Source organism: Sturnira hondurensis, unplaced genomic scaffold, assembly GCF_014824575.4.
Source record: "Sturnira hondurensis isolate 20B ecotype Veracruz unplaced genomic scaffold, ASM1482457v3 Scaffold0022017, whole genome shotgun sequence".
Lineage (NCBI taxonomy): Eukaryota > Metazoa > Chordata > Mammalia > Chiroptera > Phyllostomidae > Sturnira > Sturnira hondurensis.
The window spans coordinates 5,467,906-5,490,818 of record NW_028094648.1 but is presented as its reverse complement, the minus strand read 5'-3'; the positions used below and the strand labels follow the sequence as shown (position 1 = coordinate 5,490,818).

General features: G+C 38.0%; 1 protein-coding gene across 10 annotated transcripts in view; it reads right to left on the bottom strand.

The window, feature by feature from the left end:
* The window catches only part of CLOCK (clock circadian regulator), a 127,050-nt gene that overhangs the window by 8,373 nt on the left and 95,764 nt on the right, over nucleotides 1-22,913 (bottom strand). For 8 of the 10 annotated variants that reach the window (XM_037034127.1, XM_037034132.1, XM_037034129.1 and 5 more), the window contains 7 exons: nucleotides 22,691-22,832; nucleotides 19,089-19,189; nucleotides 18,487-18,576; nucleotides 15,239-15,391; nucleotides 11,454-11,663; nucleotides 10,536-10,741; nucleotides 6,103-6,376 (listed from right to left, as the gene is read on the bottom strand). In XM_037034127.1, coding sequence (XP_036890022.1) covers nucleotides 6,103-6,376; nucleotides 10,536-10,741; nucleotides 11,454-11,663; nucleotides 15,239-15,391; nucleotides 18,487-18,576; nucleotides 19,089-19,189; nucleotides 22,691-22,832 — 1,176 coding nt within the window. The remainder of the gene's footprint in view (nucleotides 1-6,102; nucleotides 6,377-10,535; nucleotides 10,742-11,453; nucleotides 11,664-15,238; nucleotides 15,392-18,486; nucleotides 18,577-19,088; nucleotides 19,190-22,690; nucleotides 22,833-22,913) is intronic. The other 2 variants (XM_037034133.1, XM_037034134.1) reach the window with 2 other exon arrangements.

Below are 22,913 nucleotides of genomic sequence, written 5' to 3'. Positions count from 1 at the left end.
ACAATGCAAGTCCATCCTTACTGCTATCAACACACAACTCGATGCAGTGCTGCAAATTTAAAAGTGGAAACTGTACTGGGTGATTTTTGCAGCTACGCATGTAGGACACCTACATGCGTATACACATGAATCCTTGAACTTTAAGAACCATGAGGCTTTGCCAAGGATCTGGACAATTTGCTTTCTCTGTCATTAGGAAAAGCTTTTGTAAGAAAGATAAAGAACTCAGGATAGTCATAAGCATTATAGGGTTACAACAGAGATACATTTTGGAACTAAGTATTACATGTGAAAAAAACCAAATTGTTATTTACTACCTACTTAGGATTATATTTCTGAAGAGTATTTCCTATATTATTTCTTTAGGGATCCCATGTCTTTGGAATGCTGTTTCTATTTTATTAAGTATGCTATTTCAGTTGTCCCATTTTTTTTCCCTTTGCCCTCTTCCACCTGGTACCTCCATTGCTTCTGGCAATCCCCTACCCTTAGTTCATGTCCATGGGTCATGCATGTGAGTTCTTTGGCTTCTCCATTTCCTATACTGTACTTTACAATCCCATGGCTATTCTGTACCAATTTGTACTTCTTATTTTTTTTTTAATATTTTTTATTTATTTATCTTTTTAGAAGGGAAGGGAAGGAGAGAGGAAAGAAACATCAATGTATGGTTGCTTCTCGTGCACCCCCTGCAGGGAACTGGCTCCTGCTGGAAAGTGGCCTGCAACCCAGGCATGTGCCCTGACTGGGAATCGAACCGCGATCGTCTGGTTCGCAGGCCCACGCTCAATCCACTGAGCTACACCAGCCAGGGCCCCAATTTGTACTTCTTAATCCCTGAAACTTTTCCCCCATTCCCTTCCCCACTTCCAAGTGATCATCTCCATATCTATGATTCTGTTTCTGTTCTGCTTGTTTGCATTGTTTTTATATTCAATTGTTGATAGTTGTGAATTTAACTGCTATATTAATGTTCACAGTTTTGATCTCCTTCGTTTTCTTAAGTCCCTTTAACATTTCATATAATGGTTTAGTGATGATGAACTCCTTTAGTTTTTTCTTGTCTGGGAAGCGCTTTATCTGCCCTTGTAGTCTAAATGATATCTTTGCTGGGTAGAGCAATCTTGGCTGTAGGTCCCTGCTTTTCCTGACTTTGAATACTCTTGTCAGTCCCTTGTAGCTTGCGAAATTTCTTAGGAGAAATTAGCTGACAGTCTTATGGGAACTCCACTGTAAGTAACTATCTGATTTTCTCTCACTGCTTTTAAGATTCTCTTTATCTTTACCCTTTGACATTTTAATTATAATGTGTCTTGGTGTGGGCTTCTTCACATCCATCTTGTTTGGGACTCTGTGCTTCCTGAACTAGTATGAGGTCTGCCTGGAAAAAGCTCAACCACCATTACTAGAGTGAGAACAATTTGTGCAACATCGATGTAACCTGGCAGCCAAGAAAAGTGGACTGGAATGCACATGCATGAAGAATGATGACTTCACTGTACTAGTCAGTGGGGGTGGTAAAAGCCATTGAGTGAGCATGTGTACTGGGTGGCTGCTGTCTACAAAATGACTCAGTAGAGCAACAAACCTGCATTAGATTTTGTGTTAAGCTTCAACATTTCTCTGTGGAAGGTATTCAGATGACTCGGAAGGCCACAGCTATGAGCAACCTGATGACACCTGCTCATGCATCACATCTCACATCTTGTACAGAGTTTTTTTTTGTGAAACATCAAATCACCCAGGTGACTCAGCCCTGATTTGGCACCTGTGACTTCTGGCTTTTCCCAAAACTAAAATCACCCTTGAAAGGGAGAGATTTTAGATCATCAGTGAGATTCAGGAGAATACGATGGGGCAACTGATGGTGATTGAGAGAACTGTGTGAAAACCCAAAGAGGCTACTTTGAAAGGGACTGAGGTGTCATTGTCCTATGTACAATGTTTCTCATATCTTGTATCTTCTTGAATTAATGTTTCTATTTTTCATACTACATGGCTGAATACCTTCTGGACAGACCTCATATGTCTATTTCCTTCACCAAATTAGGGAAAATCTCTTTTGTTATTTTTTCAAATAAGTTGTCAATTTCTTGCCTTTTCTCTTCTCCTTCTAGCACCCCTATGACTTGAATGTTGGTACATCTGAAGTCCCCAAGGCTCCTTACCCTATCCTCATTTTTTTGGATTGTTCTGATTGAGTATTTTTTTCTTTCTTATGTTGCAAACTATTGATTTGATTCTGGGCTTCATTCACTCCCCTGCTGATTCCCTGCAAATTTTTCTTTATTTCACTCAGTATAAACTTCATTTCTGCCTGGGTCTTTTTTGTGCTGTTGGGAAGTAACCAATGATTTCTTTGAGCATCCTAATAACCAGTGTTTTGAACTCTGTATCTAATAGCTGCCTTATCTCTATTTTGTCTAGTTCTTTTTCTAGAGTTTTGTTCTGTTCTTTCATTTGGGCCATATTTCTTTGTCTCCTCAATTTGGCAGCCTCCCTGTGTTTGTTTCTATGTATTAGGTAGAGCTGGTTTGACTCCCTATCTTAGTAGTGTGTAGAAAAGCACACACATAAGTTGGAAGGGGCAGAGCCTGAGTTAATTGCCATGACAGGGCTACCCATGTGAACCAGGATGATGGAGTCTTAGATACGGTGTCAGGCTTTGTCTCTGTGTCAAGGAGGCCTTAGAAAAAGGACAATGGCCACTGCCTGGCCTCTGGAGTTTTATCCAGGAGGAAGCTGTCCCCTGGCACTCTCCCTGATGCAAGACACTTCAGCTTCTTCCTGTACGTCACTGGTATCCTTCCAGCTGTTGCCCTGGTGATGGAGCCCAGAGAGAGAGTGAGTCTGTGTAGTCCTAAGTCTGTTGCAGACCCTGACTCAGGGGAGATGCCTGAGAATCCAACAGTTTCTTCCACTGCCCCAACCCCCACTGGTTTTTATAGCCAGGAGTTATGGGGAGCTTTGCTCCTGGCACTGGAACCTGGGGCTGGTTGTTATGGTGTGGGCCTGAGATCTCTCACTCCTGAGGTATCCCCCCTGATTTTTACCCACCTCCTGTGGGTGTGGGACCACCCCTTCCATGTCTCCGCATCTTCTTGTCTCTGCCCCCTCTGCCCATAAAGATGAAAGTGACTTCTTTCATTCCTGTGTGATTGGACTTTCATACAGCTCAATTTTCTGATGATTCAGAGTGCTAGTTTTTTTTTTTTAAGTCTAGCTATAATCTTTGCTGTGGTCGTGCAAGGAGAAATACTCCTCCATCTGGACTAGAAGTCCTGGAATGCTGTTTTTAGAAGTGGCAGATAACCCTGGCCAGTGTGACTCTGTTGGTTGACATGCCATCCCACAGACCAAAAGGTCATGGGTTCAATTCCTGTTTGGGGCACATTTCAGGTTGCGAGTTTGATCCCCAGTAGGGGCGCGTGTGAGGAGGCAACCAATCAATGCTTCTCTTTCAAACCAACATTTCTCTCTGTCCCTACGCACCTTTCTCTCTAAAATCAATGAAAAATGTGTCTTTGGGTAAGGATATAAAAAAAAGAGGGAATAAGAGAATGTTCATTTTTTAAGGGCATTCGTTCTGATAGACTTAGAGGACTGAGATCTTAAGGCAACTCCTCTCTTTTTTTAAGCTTTTACTTAATTCTCATTGGCTATATTTCCCCAAGACAATAATTGATAATTTGTTACAAATTCTGATTATTAACTCATATATAACAATAGGTAAGCCAGTCATTAATGGCTGAAGTATACAGGCTTAAGGTCTAAGGGACTATGTACGACCTGACAGAGATATTTAAGCAACTAACCTGTTTTAGTTTTCCATATCACAAGGTTAGAAATTATATTTGGATCAGTACTCCATAGGTAATAAATTAACACTATATTTATATCTGAGTGTATAGTATATTACTAAATCTTTACACTAAATATAAGTATAATCTAATCTAATTATACCATAAGTTGTATAACTCTAAAATGGATGATATGTGCCTGGCCTACATCAACTGGTCTATAGCACAAATCTAGACTAGCCTACATTCAAAGTTGCTCCCTGAGGCAAGAAGTAAAAAGGTTGGATTTACAGATGTCATAATCTGCTACTGAGCACCCTCAGTGAGGATACAAATCAAGATAACCTTCTTCTGTATCCTTCAGATAAGCAGACCCTGCCTAATATACCTACATGAGATCTGTTGGGAACCGCCCTGCCTGGTTTCAGGAGCTGTAACCCCCAATGGCTAAGGCTGAGTGAGCGACCTTTGGACCATAAGCCACTAAGGAGACAAAGCTTATCTACCTGGCAGGAGAGCTGCTTCTGCTCCTTTTTCCATAACTGGCCTTAATGCTTGATCAGTTAGTCAATGACAGGTAAGATTCCCCAAGTGGGGAACGACCTAAGACAGATATGATTGAGACAGGCATGATCACATGGAGGCCCTAGGGAAAGACTTGGGGGCTATGGAGAAAAGGGGAGATGGACCCTCGCCCCCGGCTTTGACAAAGCCTGAGTCCTCAGTCTGTCTGCGAGAAGTCTCTGAGAGTTCTTTGGCTATCTGCCTTCTCTGCCTGACTTAAGCCTGAAAACAATGACAGAGGGTGGTGCAGCCTTGTGCTGGGAATGGTGAGTTCCCTGGGTGATCTGGATGAGAAAGAATTCCTAACAATCCTGTGAAGCCTGCTTTACTAAGAATGCTTTTAGTTAAATGATAAAGGCCCCAGCAGAAAAAGAGTTTATGTTCCCAAAGTTATGTAGCCTTTTAGCTGACAGACCCTGACTTAGGAGAAGCCCTAATGGTTCTTTGTATACTATCTACTGTTTACTGCCTGACAATGATTTAAGTTGTACCTGAACTCCTGTGCAAAAAAAAACAATAAAAGCCTGTCTAGGCAAGAGTCGGTGCACTCTCTCTCCCTTTGAGAGTTGCCAGGCCGCTCCAAGCCACTCTCCCCTTGAGAGGGTGGCCAGGCCGTTTGAGGCTCTCCCCCTTGAGAGACTAGCCGTGCCATCCCTTTTCCTCCACAAGACTCAGTAGTCTGTGTGAATGATCATACATGATCATCCATGACACTGCGGGCACTGTTAGCCAGTGCTCAGGTCAGAGATCTGTGTCTGCATTTTGGTTAATGTGTTTACTATTTGTGGTTATAAACAACAGCTAGTTAATATGCCTTATACTATGTTCAGTGATTTATACGCATCGTTTACCTGTGAGATATGAACTATTAGCACTACCACATTACAGATGAGAAAACTGAAGTTTACCAAGTTAAATACCCTGCCAAAGGTCACAGAGAATGTGACATAGCAGTGACTGAATCTCAGGGCAGCCTGACTTGAGAGGCCAAGTTCTTAACTATGATGTATTCTGCATCCACAGTACTTCTCCTCTAATAATAATTTATAACCAAAAATCATTATAAAACTTAATTTAAAAAATAATTTAAGATAATATCAATACTAATTTTTAAAAATCCTGTTTAATACCCCTGCCCTGCAGAGAGTAGAGTTTGATGAGCTGCTAGAGAAAAAAACAAGAGAGAGAAGTTAAGTTGCCTTTGCTTAAATTCCAAAAACTCTAGCTAGACAGGGCTCTATTAAAGTGCACTGATACCCTGGCTGGTGTGGCTCAGTGGACTGAGTGCTGGCCTATGAACCAGCAGATTTCTGGTTTGATTCCCTTCCAGGGCACATGCCTGGGTTGTGGGCTAGGCCATGCAAGAGGCAACTAATTGGTGTTTCTCTTGTACACTGATGTTTCTCTCCCCCTCTTTCTCCCTCCCTTGCTCTCTGTCTAAAAATAAAAAATAAATAAAATCTTTAAACTGCCTTGATATGGACAGGAAGTAGTCACTTATTCAATCTAGCAATTCAAATAATTGATTATGTCCATGACAGGGCTAAAAGTCTTTGAGGATTAACGAGTAAAAGAACATACAGCTAACTGGGGCAAACATTCTCTTTATAGAAATTGAACTTGTACGATAAGCTCTTATAAATTTTTCAAATCATTTACAAAAGTGTCCATTTAGTGCTGAATTTCATTATGTTAAAGTAAATGGGTTTGGGACGGACTGCCCGTGGGGGAGAATTACCTGTAAGAATTGCTGCGGTGGTTGGGACAGCTGAGCCTGAGATGGTTGCTGAACTGATGTAAGCTGCTGTTCCTGGGAACTCTGCTGCTGCTGCTGCTGCTGCTGCTGCTGCTGCTGTGTGACTGACAGTGTCTGTGACTGCTGCTGTTGTGCAGCAAAAGTTGGGTAGGCAGTCACCACCTGACCCATAAGCATAGTGCTAGGTACCATTACTGCCCCACAAGCTACAGGGGCAGTTACTAATTTGGTCACAAGTTGCTGACCTTGAGAAAATCTGTAAGAGGAAGAAAAAAAAAGGAGAGTCAGAAACACAAAATATACATTATCAAGGCAGTGGATGAATACTTCTCTAAGACAATGCCCAATAATACTGCCAATTTAGTTTTTTTTAAAGCTGTATATACTCATTTTGTTTTATGTTTTTAAATTATTCTCTTTGAGATACCAGTAAAACAGAAATGCGTATATAGCAAAATGAAATGATCATACACAAAAATACAAACTTTTCTTGCACATCCACATGCAAAAGAATGAAGTTGGACTCCTTATGTTATACCATATACAAAAATTAACTCTGTCAGAGTAAACATGAAAGCCTAAGAACTAAAACTATAAAACTCTCAAAAGAAAACTTAGAGAAAAAGTTTCATGACACTGGATTGGGCAGTAATTCCTTAAATATGACATTAAAAGCACAGGTAACAAAAGAAAAAATAAACTGTACATGAAAATGAAAAGCTTTTATTCATCAAAGGATGCTATCACCGCAGTGAAAGGATAACCCACAGCATGGGAGAGAACACTTGCGAATCGTATTCTTTCTGATAAGGAGTTAATAACTAGAACATATAAAGCAATCATACAACTCAGCAACAAATAATCAGACTAAAAAATGGATCTTACCAAAATGTAACCAAAGACACTGTAATACAGAAGGTGCTGACAGGGTCCAGAGGGGAGAAGGGAGAGAACTACAGGGGAAAAGAGGATGGACTCACATGAACAAGTATAAAGGACACATGGACAATAACTAAGGTGGGGGCGGAGATGGGAGGGAGGTGGGGAGCACTGGGGGGGGGCAGGGCTGGGAATACAAGAAAGAAAACTATACTTGAACAATAGTTAAATAAAAATTTTAAAAAATAAAAATAAAAATAAAGAATATATAATAAATTTGAAAAAAGATTTCTGTAAACTATTAACCATGTTTTAATGAAATAAATATGCATTTAAATAAGAAAAAATAAAAAAATAAAAATAAATAAATAGATTTTTAAATGAAAAAAAAGGATCTTAAATACACATTTACTCTAAAAAGACATAAAAATGGTCGACAAGCACATGAAAAGATGTTCAATATCACTAGTCATCAGGGTAACGCAAATCAAAACCACAATGAGAAACCACATCACACCCATGCACCAGAATGGTTACCATCCCCCCAAAGAAGAAGAAAATAATAACCACTGTTGGTGAGCATGTAGAGAAAGTGAAACCCTTCTGCACTGCTGATGGGAATGTAAAAATGTAAAATAATACAGTTCCTGTGGAAAACAGTTATGACAGACAGTTCCTCAAAAAGTTAAACAGAATCAGCATATGACCCAACAATTCCATTTCTGGGTATATACTCAAAAGAATTGAAAGCAGGGACTCTAGCATTATTCACAATAACCAAACAATGAATGTAACCCAAATGTCCAGCAACAGAATGGATAAACAAAAGGTGGCACATAAAAACAAAGGAGTATTATTTAACCTTAAAAAGGAATGAAATTCTGACACATAAATTTTGAGGACATGACGCCAAGTACAATAAGCTAATCACAAAAGACATATATTGTACAATTTCACTTATAAAAGGTCTCTAGAGTGTCATGCTCATAGACTTCTGTGCTGAGAAGGTAGAATGGTGGTTTGCAGGAGCTGGAGGGGAGGAGGGGGGAGGAGTTATTATTGGTTGGGCAGTTTCAGTCTGCTGAGATGGGGAAGTTCTGGATACTGATGGCAGCCCTGTTCACGAGGATGTGCATGTATGCTTGTGCCAATGAACTGCACATATAAAAACTGGTTTAACGTGGTAAACTTTGCTATGTACATTTTACCACAACAAAAAAATGGAAGCCTGATAAAAAACTTTTTTCTTTTTAAAAATTACTAGGTCTCTGGAGTCAAATATGTGGCACAAGGTTCATTTAGCTAATCACGAATAAACTTAAAGTTGTCACAAGAGAATTAGAAAAACTCTAGGTTTACAGGACATATTTACATGCAAGTTATATCTTACAACCATAATTCAGAACTAAATGACACTGTAACAGCACCTAAGAGTACCCTCAATCTACAAATGTATCAATGCAGCACAGCACTAGCTGTGTCAGAATTCACTGACATTCCCTCCCTCCTCACCTTCCTTCTTCTATTTTCTTTAATGAAAGAACAACAACAACAAAAAATGATGCCTCTTCAGGGAAGAATGTTGTTTTTATTTCCCTTCTCTGTGAAATGAAGCTAGTTTCTAACACGGGCTGTTGCAGGGAAAAAGACTGAGATGCACACGACCCTGCTGTGGATGCAGCAGGACATGACTGCAGCTAGACTGTTTAAAGTGCACAGCATTAACCTTGGTGCAGACACATACTTTATTATTTATATGTTCCACAAGACAAAATAAGTCTATTCTGAAACCATGTCAAACTTAAAAATAAAATACTAGATTTTATATGCTTCAGCGCCAAATGTGTTATTTAATACAAAAAATACACATAAAAATTAAAATTTATGTATTAAAGAAACAAGTAACATTTATAAAGTGATTTAGTCACAAAAGTGCTGCATGCTAATTTCTCTGTAATTGTAGAAGAAATTAGTATCTGAATTGCCCAACTGCTCACTGCTAAAATGTGATGAGAACTACTTCATCCATCTCTGGAACCAAAAGACATTCTTCAACCTACTTCTGCTTAACTCTCACTTCTGTGGCTTTGTATTGCTGCCCTCTCTGCCTAGAATACCCTCACCAGACTTCCTGCCACACATCCCCCCCCCCAAAGACAAGCTCTTTAAGACTCACAGCAGGTATTTCCTCCACCAAACTTTCTCCAAGCACACTCTTTTCTTCCACCTCCTTGCTTCAACCCATAAAGCTGCTCACTTCCTCCCCAAAGACCTGCAGAGTATTTATGATACCAAATAATATTGATTTGTGTACCTTTCTATGGCTTTACCAGTTTGATCTTTCTCTTGGGACAAGTACGTGCCATTCTCATCTCAGAAAGCACACACGTTTGCTACAATCAGTTCCCCCCCTCCCCCCAAAAGCAGATGGTTACAAATAGTTGATAAATCACGTCCTCTAAAATGCACATCAGCATTCTAATTTAACGAGTTTTTTCCCCTCAGGCTTTAAAACTAGTCCTCTGCATTACTATGGAGCACATTCATAATACTCTGATGTTCACATTCATTTCAGAATATCAGAGCTAAAAACTGGCTTTTTACCTTGAAGAAATTGAGTTTCAAAAAAGAAGCGAGGAGTTCTTCCTGGAGCTTTACTCTGGAAATTATTAATAGGATTTTCACATAGACTGTTACATGGCCTAATACAACAGCAAAGTTGTATCATAAGAGCATCAGCCTACTTGCATTGCAGTGAAATAGGTGACAAATAAAATGTATGTAAGATAGAAGTTTTAAGACTATACAAATCCTAAAGTTAAAAGCTTCCCATTATAAGAAAATGGCATTTCTTCAAAAACTTTGTTTCTAAGCCAGCTATTCGTACCAAAATAAATCACAGGTATCTCATGAATGGCCCACCCAAGTTTAGTGTAGTGTATGTTTAAGAATTTGAGCTTTGAAATCAGACACTGAGGCTCGGATTCAGAACCCCTCCCCTTCACTTCCTTAACTTGCTGTAGGTCCTTGGCCAAATCACTAAAAACTCACTTTTTTCTAATATGGGAAATAAAAGACCCTAACACATTAAAAAAAGGAATTAAATGAGATGTTACGGCCACTTAGTATAATACTGAACAAATTCAAGAAAGGCACACTACTTTTATTCCATAATATATATCAACTATGGTACTGTACACCCTAACCATTGTCAGTGTATGAAAACGCACCAGTATCTGTATTAAAACAATAAAGGTTTCAAAGTGATATAAAAGCCTGTCATAAAATTCATATAACAGTGTGTTGCAGAAATTGGATTCTACAATATTTGGTAGCACATTTTGAGGAAGGAAACAAAATTTGTCGCTATCTTTTTATTATAAACTCCTTAAACAATGAATACATTCCGTATTTTTATTTCAAATTCAAGAATACTGGCTGGAGTAACAAACTGAAATCATGTTTTTAAAAATTAAATTGTCTTCTTAGTCAAGTAATGTACAACCCCAGCATGCCTAGTGGAACACGGTAACTACCTTAGCTGTCTGTCCTGAGTGAACGTAGTCACTGCAGCACTCTGGGTGCTGTTCTGTGGCACGCTCGACGGGATCTGGACCATGCTTCCGGCCGCCGGCTGCGAAATCACCATAGTGTTGTACAGTGGTGCTGTCAGAGTGCTCTGTGCCTGACTAGGAAGAGATGTTTGTTGACTGTGCCCGCTCAGTACATTTTGTTGACTCTGCTGGAAAAGAGGAGATTTAATAACAGATTAACTGAAAATATTTACATCAGGAAGTATGCATCTACATCATTCTAACAATAGCTGACATGACAGAAAAAGAAGTGGCAGGACCTATTACTCTGGGAGAAAATGACTTGTAGTAATTAAAAATTAATTAGTCTTCAGTATCTTGCTGGAAGGTAAATGATTTTAGAAAAGGAACATGATCTTAACAGGGATTAATATAAAATAAACATGAAGATTTTCTATCTAATGCCCAAAGAGTGACCAACATTAGTCACTTCTGTGTATTTCATTTGAAGCCCTAGGATTTATTGTCCCATATACACGCCAATCACCACAATTTTCTGGAATATTAAACCATCACTGCCCCAACAAATTATTCTTCATTTATGGTAACATGTTTCCTGATCAGCCTCTTTTGCAAGTTAAACCTTTTTAATCTACAGAAGTAACCTGTATGTTCATTTTTTTAATTACAAGTTTTTACATGTCAAAATAATGAAAGTATTTAACATTCAACAGTTTCTGTAAAAGAAACTAATACTTGTGTACAAAATATTTTAATAATGACTATAGTACTATACTTTCTAATTGTTACTATTCACTTTTAAATATGGTATTGTTCAAGATAGAGCTGTATTTTTGTTTCAGCAATAATACACTTTTCAATCACTCAACACTTGAAAGCCAGTTGTAGTCAAAACATTACCTGACTTGACGTATTCTGTATAGTCTGCTGTGGTATCATGTGCTGAGCTGTGCCCATGTGTCCAGGATTCATTCCACTCTGAATCTGGTTAGTCTGAACAACCTGATTTTGCATATTTATAGGTGCAAGTTGCTGGATGTTAGATGAATTTCCAGAAGAAAGTTGAACAGAACCAAAATTCAACCCAGGGTTTGATTGTTGTAAAAACATCTTTAAAAATAAGGATTACATTAAAATGAGCTTTGTAGATTAAAAACAAAAATGAATTTTAAAAAAAAGCAAAAACAGGCTGCAAATTTAAGTTTAAAAAGCAAATAACAAGTCTAAGCTATTTTGAATGAACACTCAGAAATAAGTAATTACTGAGTAAAACATACTTCGTAATCATTCCTCCACCCTAACCACACCATGTTCCCAACTGCTAGACTGGAACTCTGCATCACTTATTTATAATTTATAGTATTAGATTCGAGTAGTTTTCACTTAAAGTTTCCTTATAGCAACGTCCTAGTCTCTGACAGACATAACTTTTGAGTGCTTGACCAATATAACTAAGAAATTATACCTGCTGGTACTTAATTAAAATAAAGATTAATGATTTATCATAAGTTCTGTACCAAGGTAATGTAAAAAAAGATAATTATTTAATTAATTAATTCTCTGCCAACATATATCTAAAAGTTTATATAAATCATTTTTATATTATGGATTAAAGTTTACTAAGAAATGAACTGCTAAAAGATAACTCTAATCTGGAGAAATGATGTTGATGGAATAAATTATTTTTAGGGCGTGTAAATACAATCATATTGAGGAGGTAACCAATGAATGTTCATTTAAGTAATAACCTGATGAAATGTATCTCTTACGTGTCATTTTTTTATTTATTTTCTTTAATTCTTATTCAAGTACAGTTTTCTGTTTTATACGTCATTTTTAAAATACAATTTTGAATTACAGTTGACACACAGTATTCTATTAGTTCTTGGGATACAACACAGTGATTACACATTTACATAACGCACAAAGTGATCACCCCAATAAATCTAGTACCCATCTGACACCATACAGTTATTATAATAAAACTGACTATATTCCCTATGCTAAACATTACATCCCTATGACTGTTTTGTAACTACCAATTTGTACTTCTTAATACCTTCACCCACCCTCTCAAATGCCCCTCACATCTGGAAACCATAAAAATATTGTTATCTATGAGTTTCTGTTTTGTTTAGATTCCACACATAAGTAAAATCATATGGCATTTGTTTTTCTCTATTTCACTGAGCACAATACTCTAAGTTCATCCACGTTTTTGCAGATAACAAGTTTTTATTCTTTTTTATGACCGAGTCATATTCCATTACATATACGCACTATTCTTTACCCACTTACCTATGGACACTTAGGTCGCTTCCATACCTTGGTCACTGTACACCATGCTGCAGTGAACATATGATGAATCTCTTTTCTAATTAGTGTTTTGGATTTCCTCAGATAAAGGCCCAGAAATGAAATTGATGGGTTCTTCTTTGTCTCTTGTTACAGCCTTTGTTTTAAAGTCTATCTTGTCTGATATAAGAATTGCTACCCCAGTTTTTTTTCCACTACCATTTCCATGAAAAATCTTTTTCTATCCCTTTACTTTCAGTCTCTGTGTGTCTTTTGAGCTGGGTCTCTTGTAGATAACATATGTAAGGATCTTGTTTTCTTATTCACTCAGATACCCTATGTCATTTATATTTAAAGTAATTGTTGATAGATGTGCAGTTATTGTCATTATTCATATTTTGTATCTTTATTTCCTTCCTCTTAAAGAAGTCCTTTAACATTTATTGTAATACTGGTTTTATGTTTTACGTAGACTCCTAAATTTAGCTCTCTCATTTGGGAAGCTTTTTATCTGTCCTTAGATTCCAAATGATAGCTTTGCTGGGTAGAGTAAGCCTGGTTGCAGGTCCCTGATTTTCATCACTTTGCATACATTGTGCCAGTCCCTCTGGCCTGCAAAGATTCTGTTGAGAAATCATATGACAATCTTACAGGAGCTCTTTTGTAGATAACTTCTGTCCTTTTGAAGCTTTTAAGATTCTCTCTTTGTCTTCAATCTTTGGCATTTTAATTATGATGTCTTGGTGTAGGCCTCATTGAATTACTTGTTTCAGACTATGTGAATAGACTGGGCTTGTATGTCTATTTCCTTTATCAGGTTAGGAAAGTTTTCTGTCATTATTTTTCCAAATTGGTTTTTAATTCTTTGTTCTCTCTCTTTTCCTTCTGTTACTCCTATTATATGGATGTTGGTATGCTTGGTATTGTCCCAGAGGCCCCTTAAACTATCCTAATTTTCTTGATTTTTCTTTTTGCTGTTCTGACTGATTATTTTCTGCTACCTATCTTCCTAATCACTGATTCAATCCTTTGATTCATGTAATCTTCCGTTGATTCCCTCCAGTGTTCACTTCAGTCATTGCATTCTTCATTTCTCATTGGTTCTTATGTTCCCTATCTTCATTTTTGTATTTCCAGTCTGTTAAAGCTCTCTCTGAGATCAAGCATTCTTATAAGCAGGGTTCCTAACTCTCTGCAACTAATAGATTGCTTATCTCCGTTTTGTTTAGCTCTTTTTCTGGAGTTTTGTTCTAGTCTTTCATCTGGGACATGTTTCTTTTCTCCTCATTCTGGCTGTCTCCCTGTGTTTGTTTATATGTGTCAGGTAGAGATGCTACATACTGCAGTTTTGGTAGAGTGGCCTCATGGAGGAGGTGTCCTGTGCGGCCCAGTGGCACAGCTTCCTAGGTCACCTAAAGGTGCTAACTGAAGCCAGATGCCATTGGGGCTGCTTAGCAGGAGGAGTGGGACATACCAAAGCCAGATGCTGCTTGTTTGGGGTTTGTGAACTAAGATTTTAGGAAATATTCATAATGCATATCAAGACAGGCCATTTATATAAAAACCCACTGGAAACAGCTTGGGTGAAACAGGGTCTCAGAATTACCAGGGTTGCAGGGGGCGGAGGAACAGAGGTTGATGGAGGCCCAAGATACGACATCTGCCTGTGCTTGCAGATAGAGAGATCAGCAAAAGAATAATGGCTTCTGTGAGTACTTCCGCCTGGGAAAAAGCTGCCCTTCCAGCCCTTGCCCTGAAGACAGACATTTCAGTTCCTCTCTGTATGTCTCTAGCACTTTTCAAGCTGCTTCTCTAGTACTGAAGCTCAGAGGAAGTGAGACCAGTAAGTCCATGTGCAGGCCCAGTAAGAGACAGGCCTGAGACTCAAGAAGCCCTGTGTCGCATTCAGCCACAATCTCTACTGGTTTTCACAGCCTGAAGTTATGGGCACTTCTATTCCTGATGGTGAAGCCCTGGGTGTGGGACCTATAATGGGACCCCCTCAGGGGGTCCTCTGGGAGGTTCCTCAGGGAGGACCTGTGCAGCTGAGATACCCCTGCATATTCTCAACTGTCACATGTGGGTGTGGGACCAGCCCCTTCCACATCTCTGCCCCTCCTGCCAGTCTCAGTGTGGCTACTACTGTATCACTTTAGTTATGGGACTTCTGTCCAGTTGGATTTCAGGTGGTTTTCAACACTGGTTGTTTTGTAGTTGAGCTGTAATTCTGATGTGGTCATGGGAGGACATGAATACAGCGTTTATGTATTCCTCCCTCTTGACCAGAAGCCTATCTTACATGTTGCTTCTAATTAAGGACAGTCCATTTACCTAAGAAATTAAAATGTAAATGGCATGCTTCATTTAAATCCAATACAGTAATATCTTACCTGCAGCCCTTGACCATGGACCATCTGAAGTTGTTCTTGAATTTTCCTTAGTTCTTCTTGTTGCCGATGAATATTTGCCTCTATCATTCGTGTCCGTTGCTCCAATTGGTCTTTCAGATGCTGCATGGCTCCTAATTGTGCTGAAAACTGAAACTGAAGTACCATGTACGGGAAAAGTGTAAGATATTTTAGGATCACCTATTCTTCTTAATTGTGCAATGTGAAAAGTAAGCAGTACATCATGAGCTAAGAACGTGATGCGGGTTATCAATGTACTACTTCTTTGCTAATTCACCCATCTTTGCTCATCTTTGTCACACTAGAGCTGGACTCTACAGATATTTCTCCTTTGCCAGCAGGCACAAATTAGTCATGCCAGCTGACTCTGCTGGAGAAATACTACAAAAAGAGGTGCTTATCTTTCTGGTTCTGGTGTTTTTCCTTCTTGCTCTTCTGCCAGTGAGTAGCTTACTAGCGAGTCTCATCAGCACCCAGCAGATGGCTCTCCAGCAAGTCTCACTAGGATCTGAGCGGTCAGCTCCCCAGCAAATTCTACTGGCACCCCAGCAGGTGGTTTCCTGCTCTCCAGTCCTGGTCTGTGGCACCTCAGTGAATTTCTCTACCATCCAGTGGCTAGAGCCACATCTCCCCCAGTGGGATCTGAATCTCGGCCTGGCCTGGAAGAGAAGTTTAAGCGGTTTGGGGAGTCTTCCAAGTTGTTCCTTGGGTCCTTTCCCTTTCAGTTAGAGCTGCTTTCTGTATCTGTTATCCCTAGAGTCTCTAGAATTTAGTAGTTAATCTCTGTTACCACTTGACAATTTTTTATATTACTCATCCTCAAATTTCTGACTTATGAACGCATCTTAACCGATTAAAAAGTACACAGTGGCGTTGAGCTCATTATAGTGGCTCTATTACTTGCTAGAACATGTTAACTTCATTTCTACCCTTTATCAATTAAAAAAGTAGCCTGTACCTAGAGTTACTCATATCAAATTCTGATATCCTTAGAATGTCCTCTTTGTGTGCCTCATTAGAAACTTACAAAAATCCAACAGATAACCAACCATAATATTTTTCTCATATTTTCAACTAAAACTGTTCTCGGGTAAGTACAAAACATAAGCTTTTAAAAACTAAGCACTTATAAATGAATAAATACATATGTGAATGAGAGGAACGTTATTCTATTAATAGAACTTTCAATGTTACTCCTCTATGTTTCACCTGAGTCGTAAGTTTTGAGTCCCCATAAGTTCTATTCACTATCGCTTAAAATTTAGCCATTTGGGGATTCACCACTGAAGTCTACACCTATTTTCATTACACTCATTTAATTTTTTTCCATGAATATTCAGCACAGGATACAGTATAAGAGCAGGAAGAATTTCACTTTATTGGAAATCTTAGTCTTAAAATAGTCTTCTAGAGAAACTGCACCTAGAAGTGAGAAAGGCCTCCCAGAAGCTTTCACTCTATCTACTTCAGAAGACTGTACTGAGGATACTGAATATTACTTTTTAAAGTATTCAATTCTGATTCTTGAAATTGACAGTAACCACATGTATCTTATCTTAGATTACATTAGGTATGAGAAAATATTACAAATTTAGTACCTCACCTTGCTCATTCCTTTATTTTTAAATATTATTTGAAATGTTATATGTCACACAAATATTTTATCCTAACTAAAGTTATTCATACTCTGATAATTACATTGCCACCACTAAAGAAAAAGCTTCTATTAAGTACAAATAACAGAAACAAACAGAAGGCAGAATAAATAAAACCAGAGAACTAAGAGGCAATATGTTTGTCTTTATCACTGAACAAAAATATACATAACATTTTTGACATAATACATATTTTTTATTTCACAAAAATATCCTTTAAAAATACTAAATGCTTATTTAGTTTCTTGAGATTAATAAACTAAACATTGAAAGTATGTCTAACTTTTTACATAAAGATTCTGTTAACCTTCAGAATAAAAAGCATTTAAAGACTCAATGCTAATAAAAATTTCTATAACTGCACATACTATTTAATAATAGTGCTATTATAAACACCTTACATGAGCATATATTGCAAAATTATGATGTTTAGAAAATTTTTTGCATTGTCAATATATTTGTACAAGTGTCATATATGTAATTTAAATAATTATATAAGACAAAGGTATTTTTAAAAATATTGTTTTCACTGATTGTAAACTATCGTTATTTACAATTTAGATACTTTTAAGTCAAGGTATATTTAATGGCAAACAAAAAAGTAAGAACATTTTTGGATTATTTTACTACTACTCGGTAGTATTTTTTAAAAGACTTTACTTATTTATTTTTAGAGAGAGGCGAAGAAAGAAAAAAGAGAGGGAGAGAAACTGCCTCTCACATGCCCCCGAGGGGACCTGGCCTGCAACCCAGGCCTGTGCCCTGGCAGGCGGTCAAACTGGTGAACTTCTGCTTTGTGAGATGATGCCCGACCTGCTGAGCCACACCAGTCAGGGCATCGGTAGTATTTTTAATGTGTTTGAGACACTGAATGAGTGCAGTCATAAATTAGAATTTGTAATCAAAAGTAATTTCCTATCAGTTTTGCAATACTTGTCCTTGTCTTGCTAATTTCTATATTTAGGCATCCTTCAGGACTAAAGCAAAAATTCTTCCAGAAAGTTTTCCTTTACTTTCCTTAGACTGAGTTAAGTGTCCGTCTAATATACATACTGTCAGCCTCTATACCTTAAGCTTAAACTATGTAGTTCTCTGTCACTGTAATAAAGTCTTTTAGTGTAGATATATATTTTGTACTACCAGCAATAACTGATACATCCAAGAAACTCAATAAATGTTCTCTATATAAACAAATGAATAAATACGTGAATAGAATTACTTCATTCTTCCGATATACATAGGAAGAATAAAATGAACAGCTATACTTCATCTTTAATATCTTTCTGCCTGTAGTGTTTCTCAATAGAGATATTATAGCATATTAAGCAGGGCAATACTTTGTGGTACAAAACTGTCATGCATCCGGAAAGATAATTAGCATCTTTGGCACTTACCTGCTAAACTAATGGCAAGTGATACCCCCAAATAATGACAATCAAAAATATCCCCAGATATTCTAAATGCCCACAGGTGAGATTTACTGTATCTGTAACAGTATTCTTTTTAAAATCTGTATTAGCTTAAAAACAATTTATCATTTCGAAATACTCAACTGAAACAAACAAATGAAAATACCTGAGACATGCCTTGTGGAACTGGTAAATTTGTGGCTTGAGACATCACTGGCTGTGTTAATGATTGACCAATAGACTGGGAATTTATTGACTAGAAGCAAAATAAAAAACAACACTGGAGTGATGATCATTCCCATCATGAGTACTTCCACCAGAAATATCACCATGGTACCTTTATAGCAATTATAATTTGCCTCATACATTTTTAGCTCAGTACAGGAATGTCTCCCCACCTACAATGTTCCCTATTTATGCTTCTATCTTTCAAGGCATCTGCCACATTACCCTGCATGGGCTCTCAATGAAAGCTGACTGGACATAAATGAAAATCACTCATATTTAAACTCAGACATAGAATAGATCTAAATTATCAGCTTCTCATAACTTAAAAATAAAATCTAACATTTTACTTGAAAAATAATTATCGTATTAATATGTTTGATACCTACTTTACAAAAAAAGAAAGAGCTTGAATGTCATACACCAACAACTATTTTAACTTTACAGAAAGGGACAATGAATCAATAAATTTCTGAAGATTTAGATGATTTTTTTCCCTTTTAATAAGTCTTTATTCAGAAGAACACTAACTAGAGAGCTCACCTGACTACTAAAGGATGACCTCCTTTGTGCCAGCTTGTCATGAGCTGGTAAGTGCTGTCTGGGAGGAGTGCTGGTGTCTGTTGGGATCTTTGTTGGTGTTGCTGAAATTAGTTAACAAAAACAGAACAGTATTAATATTTTACAAAATGCAATTTTCAGACTGAACCTTAAAATGCATTTTAGTGAACACAGACAAGGTTTGAGACTTTTTCTAAATTGAATCAATAAAAGTGAAGTCTACAACAGTAAGGTAATTTATTTTAATTACTTCTTTTTTAAGGACAAAGGACTGAAATAGAAAAACTTGAAATAAATTAATAATAACAACTTCTACAACTAGTAATTCAACTGAAAAATGGCCTAAAAATCTGAATACATATTTCTCTTAACAACATACAAACAACCAACTGATATATGAATAAACGCTTATCACCACCAATCATCAGGGAAATGCAAATCAAAAACACATTAAGATATCAACTCATACCTGCCAGGATGGCTATTATCAAAATAAAAGACAACAAGTGTTTGCAAGAATGTGAAGGAACTGGAACACTTACACACAGTTAGCAGGGATACAAAACAGTACCACCATTATGGAAAACAGAATGTAGGTTTTGCAAAAAATTAAAAACAGAACTACTATATATGATCCAGTAATGCCACTTCTGAGTATTTATAAAAAGAACTGAAATCAGGATCTTGAAGAGATATGAGCACTCCTATGTTCACTAAAGCACCAATCACAATAGCCAAGATGTTGTTAACAAGTTAAATGCCCACTGACGGATGGATGGATAAACAAAATGTGGTATATACAGTGATGGGCAAAAGTAAGTTTGCACTTGTTCATATGGAAAATAAGACATTAATAAATAATAATACAAAAATCTCCTATATATACAAAGGAATACTAATCTTTTTAATTTTTAAAAGGAAGGAAATTCTACAATATGTAACAACTGGATGAACCTTGAGGACATCAGGCTAAGTGAAATAAGCCAATGACAGAAACACAGGAGTACTTGACTTCATGATCTGAAGGATCTAAAATAGTCAAATGTGTTGAATCAAACAGAAAGGTGACTGGCAAGGGCTGGGCAGGGAGGAAAGTGAAGAGTGAATGATCAAAGGACAGAGTTGCAGTGAAACACAATGAATGAGCTCTAGAGATCTGCGGTGCCACATTACACCTCCAGTCAACAGTAATGTGCACCTGTTCTTACCACAATAAAATAAAATATTTGTTAAAAAAGAAAACAGTTATAGTAGGGGAAGTTTTTTCCCCTAATATTTCAGAAATTCTATGTTTAATCTTTAATGTTCTACCCATATGTTGAATAGTTAGTTCATTACAACCTCTTTCCTCCTTACTAGTACATATAATTTTAATACCCTGAGAATTTTAAAAAGTCATTAATTTAATGACAATTATGCAAGTCTTTATAAAGACAACACTCTTTAAAAAAACTTTCAAAAACAAAATGAAAGAACAGTTACTGGCTGTACCAGTAAAATAAATAAAAGAAATAAATTGTTTTATTTTTTTATTTTTTTCCTGCTTTCCTTTTTTAAAATATATATTTGATTATACCATTAAAGTTGTTCTATTCCCCCCCCCTTCATTCCCCTCCACCCGCACACTCCCTGCCCCACCATTCTCCCCCCTTAGCTTATAACCACGTGTCTCAAATTCTTTAGATTCTATATTTCCCCCACTATTCTTGCCCTCCCCCTTATCTATTTTCTACCTACTGTCTATGCTATTTTCTGTACCTTCTCCCCCCTTCTCCTCCCACTCCCCTGTTGCTATCCCTCCATGTTCTTCATTTCTATGGTTCCACTCCTGATCTAGCTGTCCTCTTGGTTTGCTTTTGTTTTAGGTGTGGTTGTTAATAACTGTGAGTTTGCTGTCCTTTCACTGTTCATATTTTTCATCTTCTTTTTCTTACATAAGTCCCTTTAGCATTTCATATAATAAGGGCTTGGTAATAATGAACTCCTTGAACTTGACCTTATCTGAGAAGCACTTTATCTGTCCTTCCATTCTAAATGAAAGTTTTGCTGGATAAAGCAATCTTGGCTGTAGGTCTTTGGATTTCATGACTTGGAATACTTCTTTCCAGCCCCTTCTTGCCTGTAAGGTCTCTTTTGAGAAATCCGCTGACAGTCTGATGGGTACTCCTTTGTAGGTGACTGTCCCCTTATCCCTTGCTGCTTCTAGGATTCTCTCCTTCATTTTAGTCTTGGCTAATGTAATTATGATGTGCCTTGGTGTGTTCCTTCTTGGGTCCAACTTCTTTGGGACTCTCTGAGCTTCCTGGATTTCCTGGAAGTCTATTTCCTTTGCCAGACTGGGGAAGTTCTTCTTTATTATTTGTTCAAATAAGTTTTCCACTCGTGGCTGTTTCTTTCCCCCTTCTGGTACCCCTATAATCCGGATGTTGGAATGTTTAAAGATGTCCTGGAGGTTCCTAAGCCTCTCCTCATTTTTTTGAATTCTCATTTCTTCATTCCTTTCTGGTTGGATGTTTTGTTCTTCCTTCTAGTCCATTCCATTGATTTGAGTCCCAGTTTCCTTTCCATCGCTATTTGTTTCCTGGACATCTCCCTTATTTCAATTAGTTTAGCCTTCACATGTTCCTCTAATTTGTGACTATAATCAACCAGTTCTGTGAGCATCCTGAGAAACAGTGTCTTGAACTGTTTGTCTGAGAGGCTGGCAATCTCTTGGTCACTTAGAGTTATTGGCTCTGGGACTTCGAGTTCTTCTTGCGCCATCTTTTGGGCTGTTCGTGTCTGTTCGTGTCTGTTCCGTAGCAGGATCAGAGCCCTAAAGTGTTCACTAGAGCAGGGCAACTAAGTCGCTGGGTTGTGACGCTGTACGTGGGGGCGGGGTCAAAGAGGAGCAATGGCGTCCAGTCTGCCGCCTCACGCCGCCGACACCACAGGGGGTGCAGCTGCCACCATCACCGGGGCCCACGTGTTTCATCCCACTGCACACGAGTGTGCCACCACTGTCAGCCCTCCACCACTGCTTTGCCCTCTGGGGCCTGCATGGTCCGTCTCACTGTGCGTGAATGTGCGACTGCGGTCAGTCTGCCCCGCACCCCGACTGGTTCCAGGCTGCCTGCGCGCCTAGGTCTGGGGATCTTTCCTGCCCGACCCTGCTCTGCTCCTGGCTCCGCCCCTCTTACCGTCCCGGTGGAACGGTTCATTTTTGTCGGACTTCCATATAATTCAATTTTCTGTTCTTTGGCTGTGTCTTTGTTCTCCAAACCTTTGTTGTATTCAAACTTGGTTGTAGGAGAAGGCACAGTGTTTCCACTTATGCCTCCATCTTGGCGGAAGTCTTGTTTTGTTTTCTTTTTGACAGATGATTACAAACAACACTAACATTATTACCTACATATTTTATAGGCCACTTCATAACCTTAATTCTTTGCTAAATGTGATCAATATGCCTCTTACTGAAAAGTTAAATATATTTCAAAAATGTAAAACTTATTTTAAAGTGGCATTTGATTAAAACTGCTGATTCTCGTAACACAACTGTGAAACACTCTCTATAAAGGAGTCTGCTGTCAAGCCAGAGTACTCACAGGAAGGGTCTGAGACTGCGGTGTGAGATGATTTTCTCGAACTCCGGGAGGAAGCAGAAGGGGTTGGGCTGTGATCGAACCTCTCTAATGCTTCCTTGAGACTGACTGTGTTTATACGATTATCAGACCCAGAATCTTGGCTCTAAGGAGAAAAGAGTAAAATAAGCATTTTCTTGTGATCTAATTCAGAGACCCCAAATTAGCAATATTGTTTACTAACCCC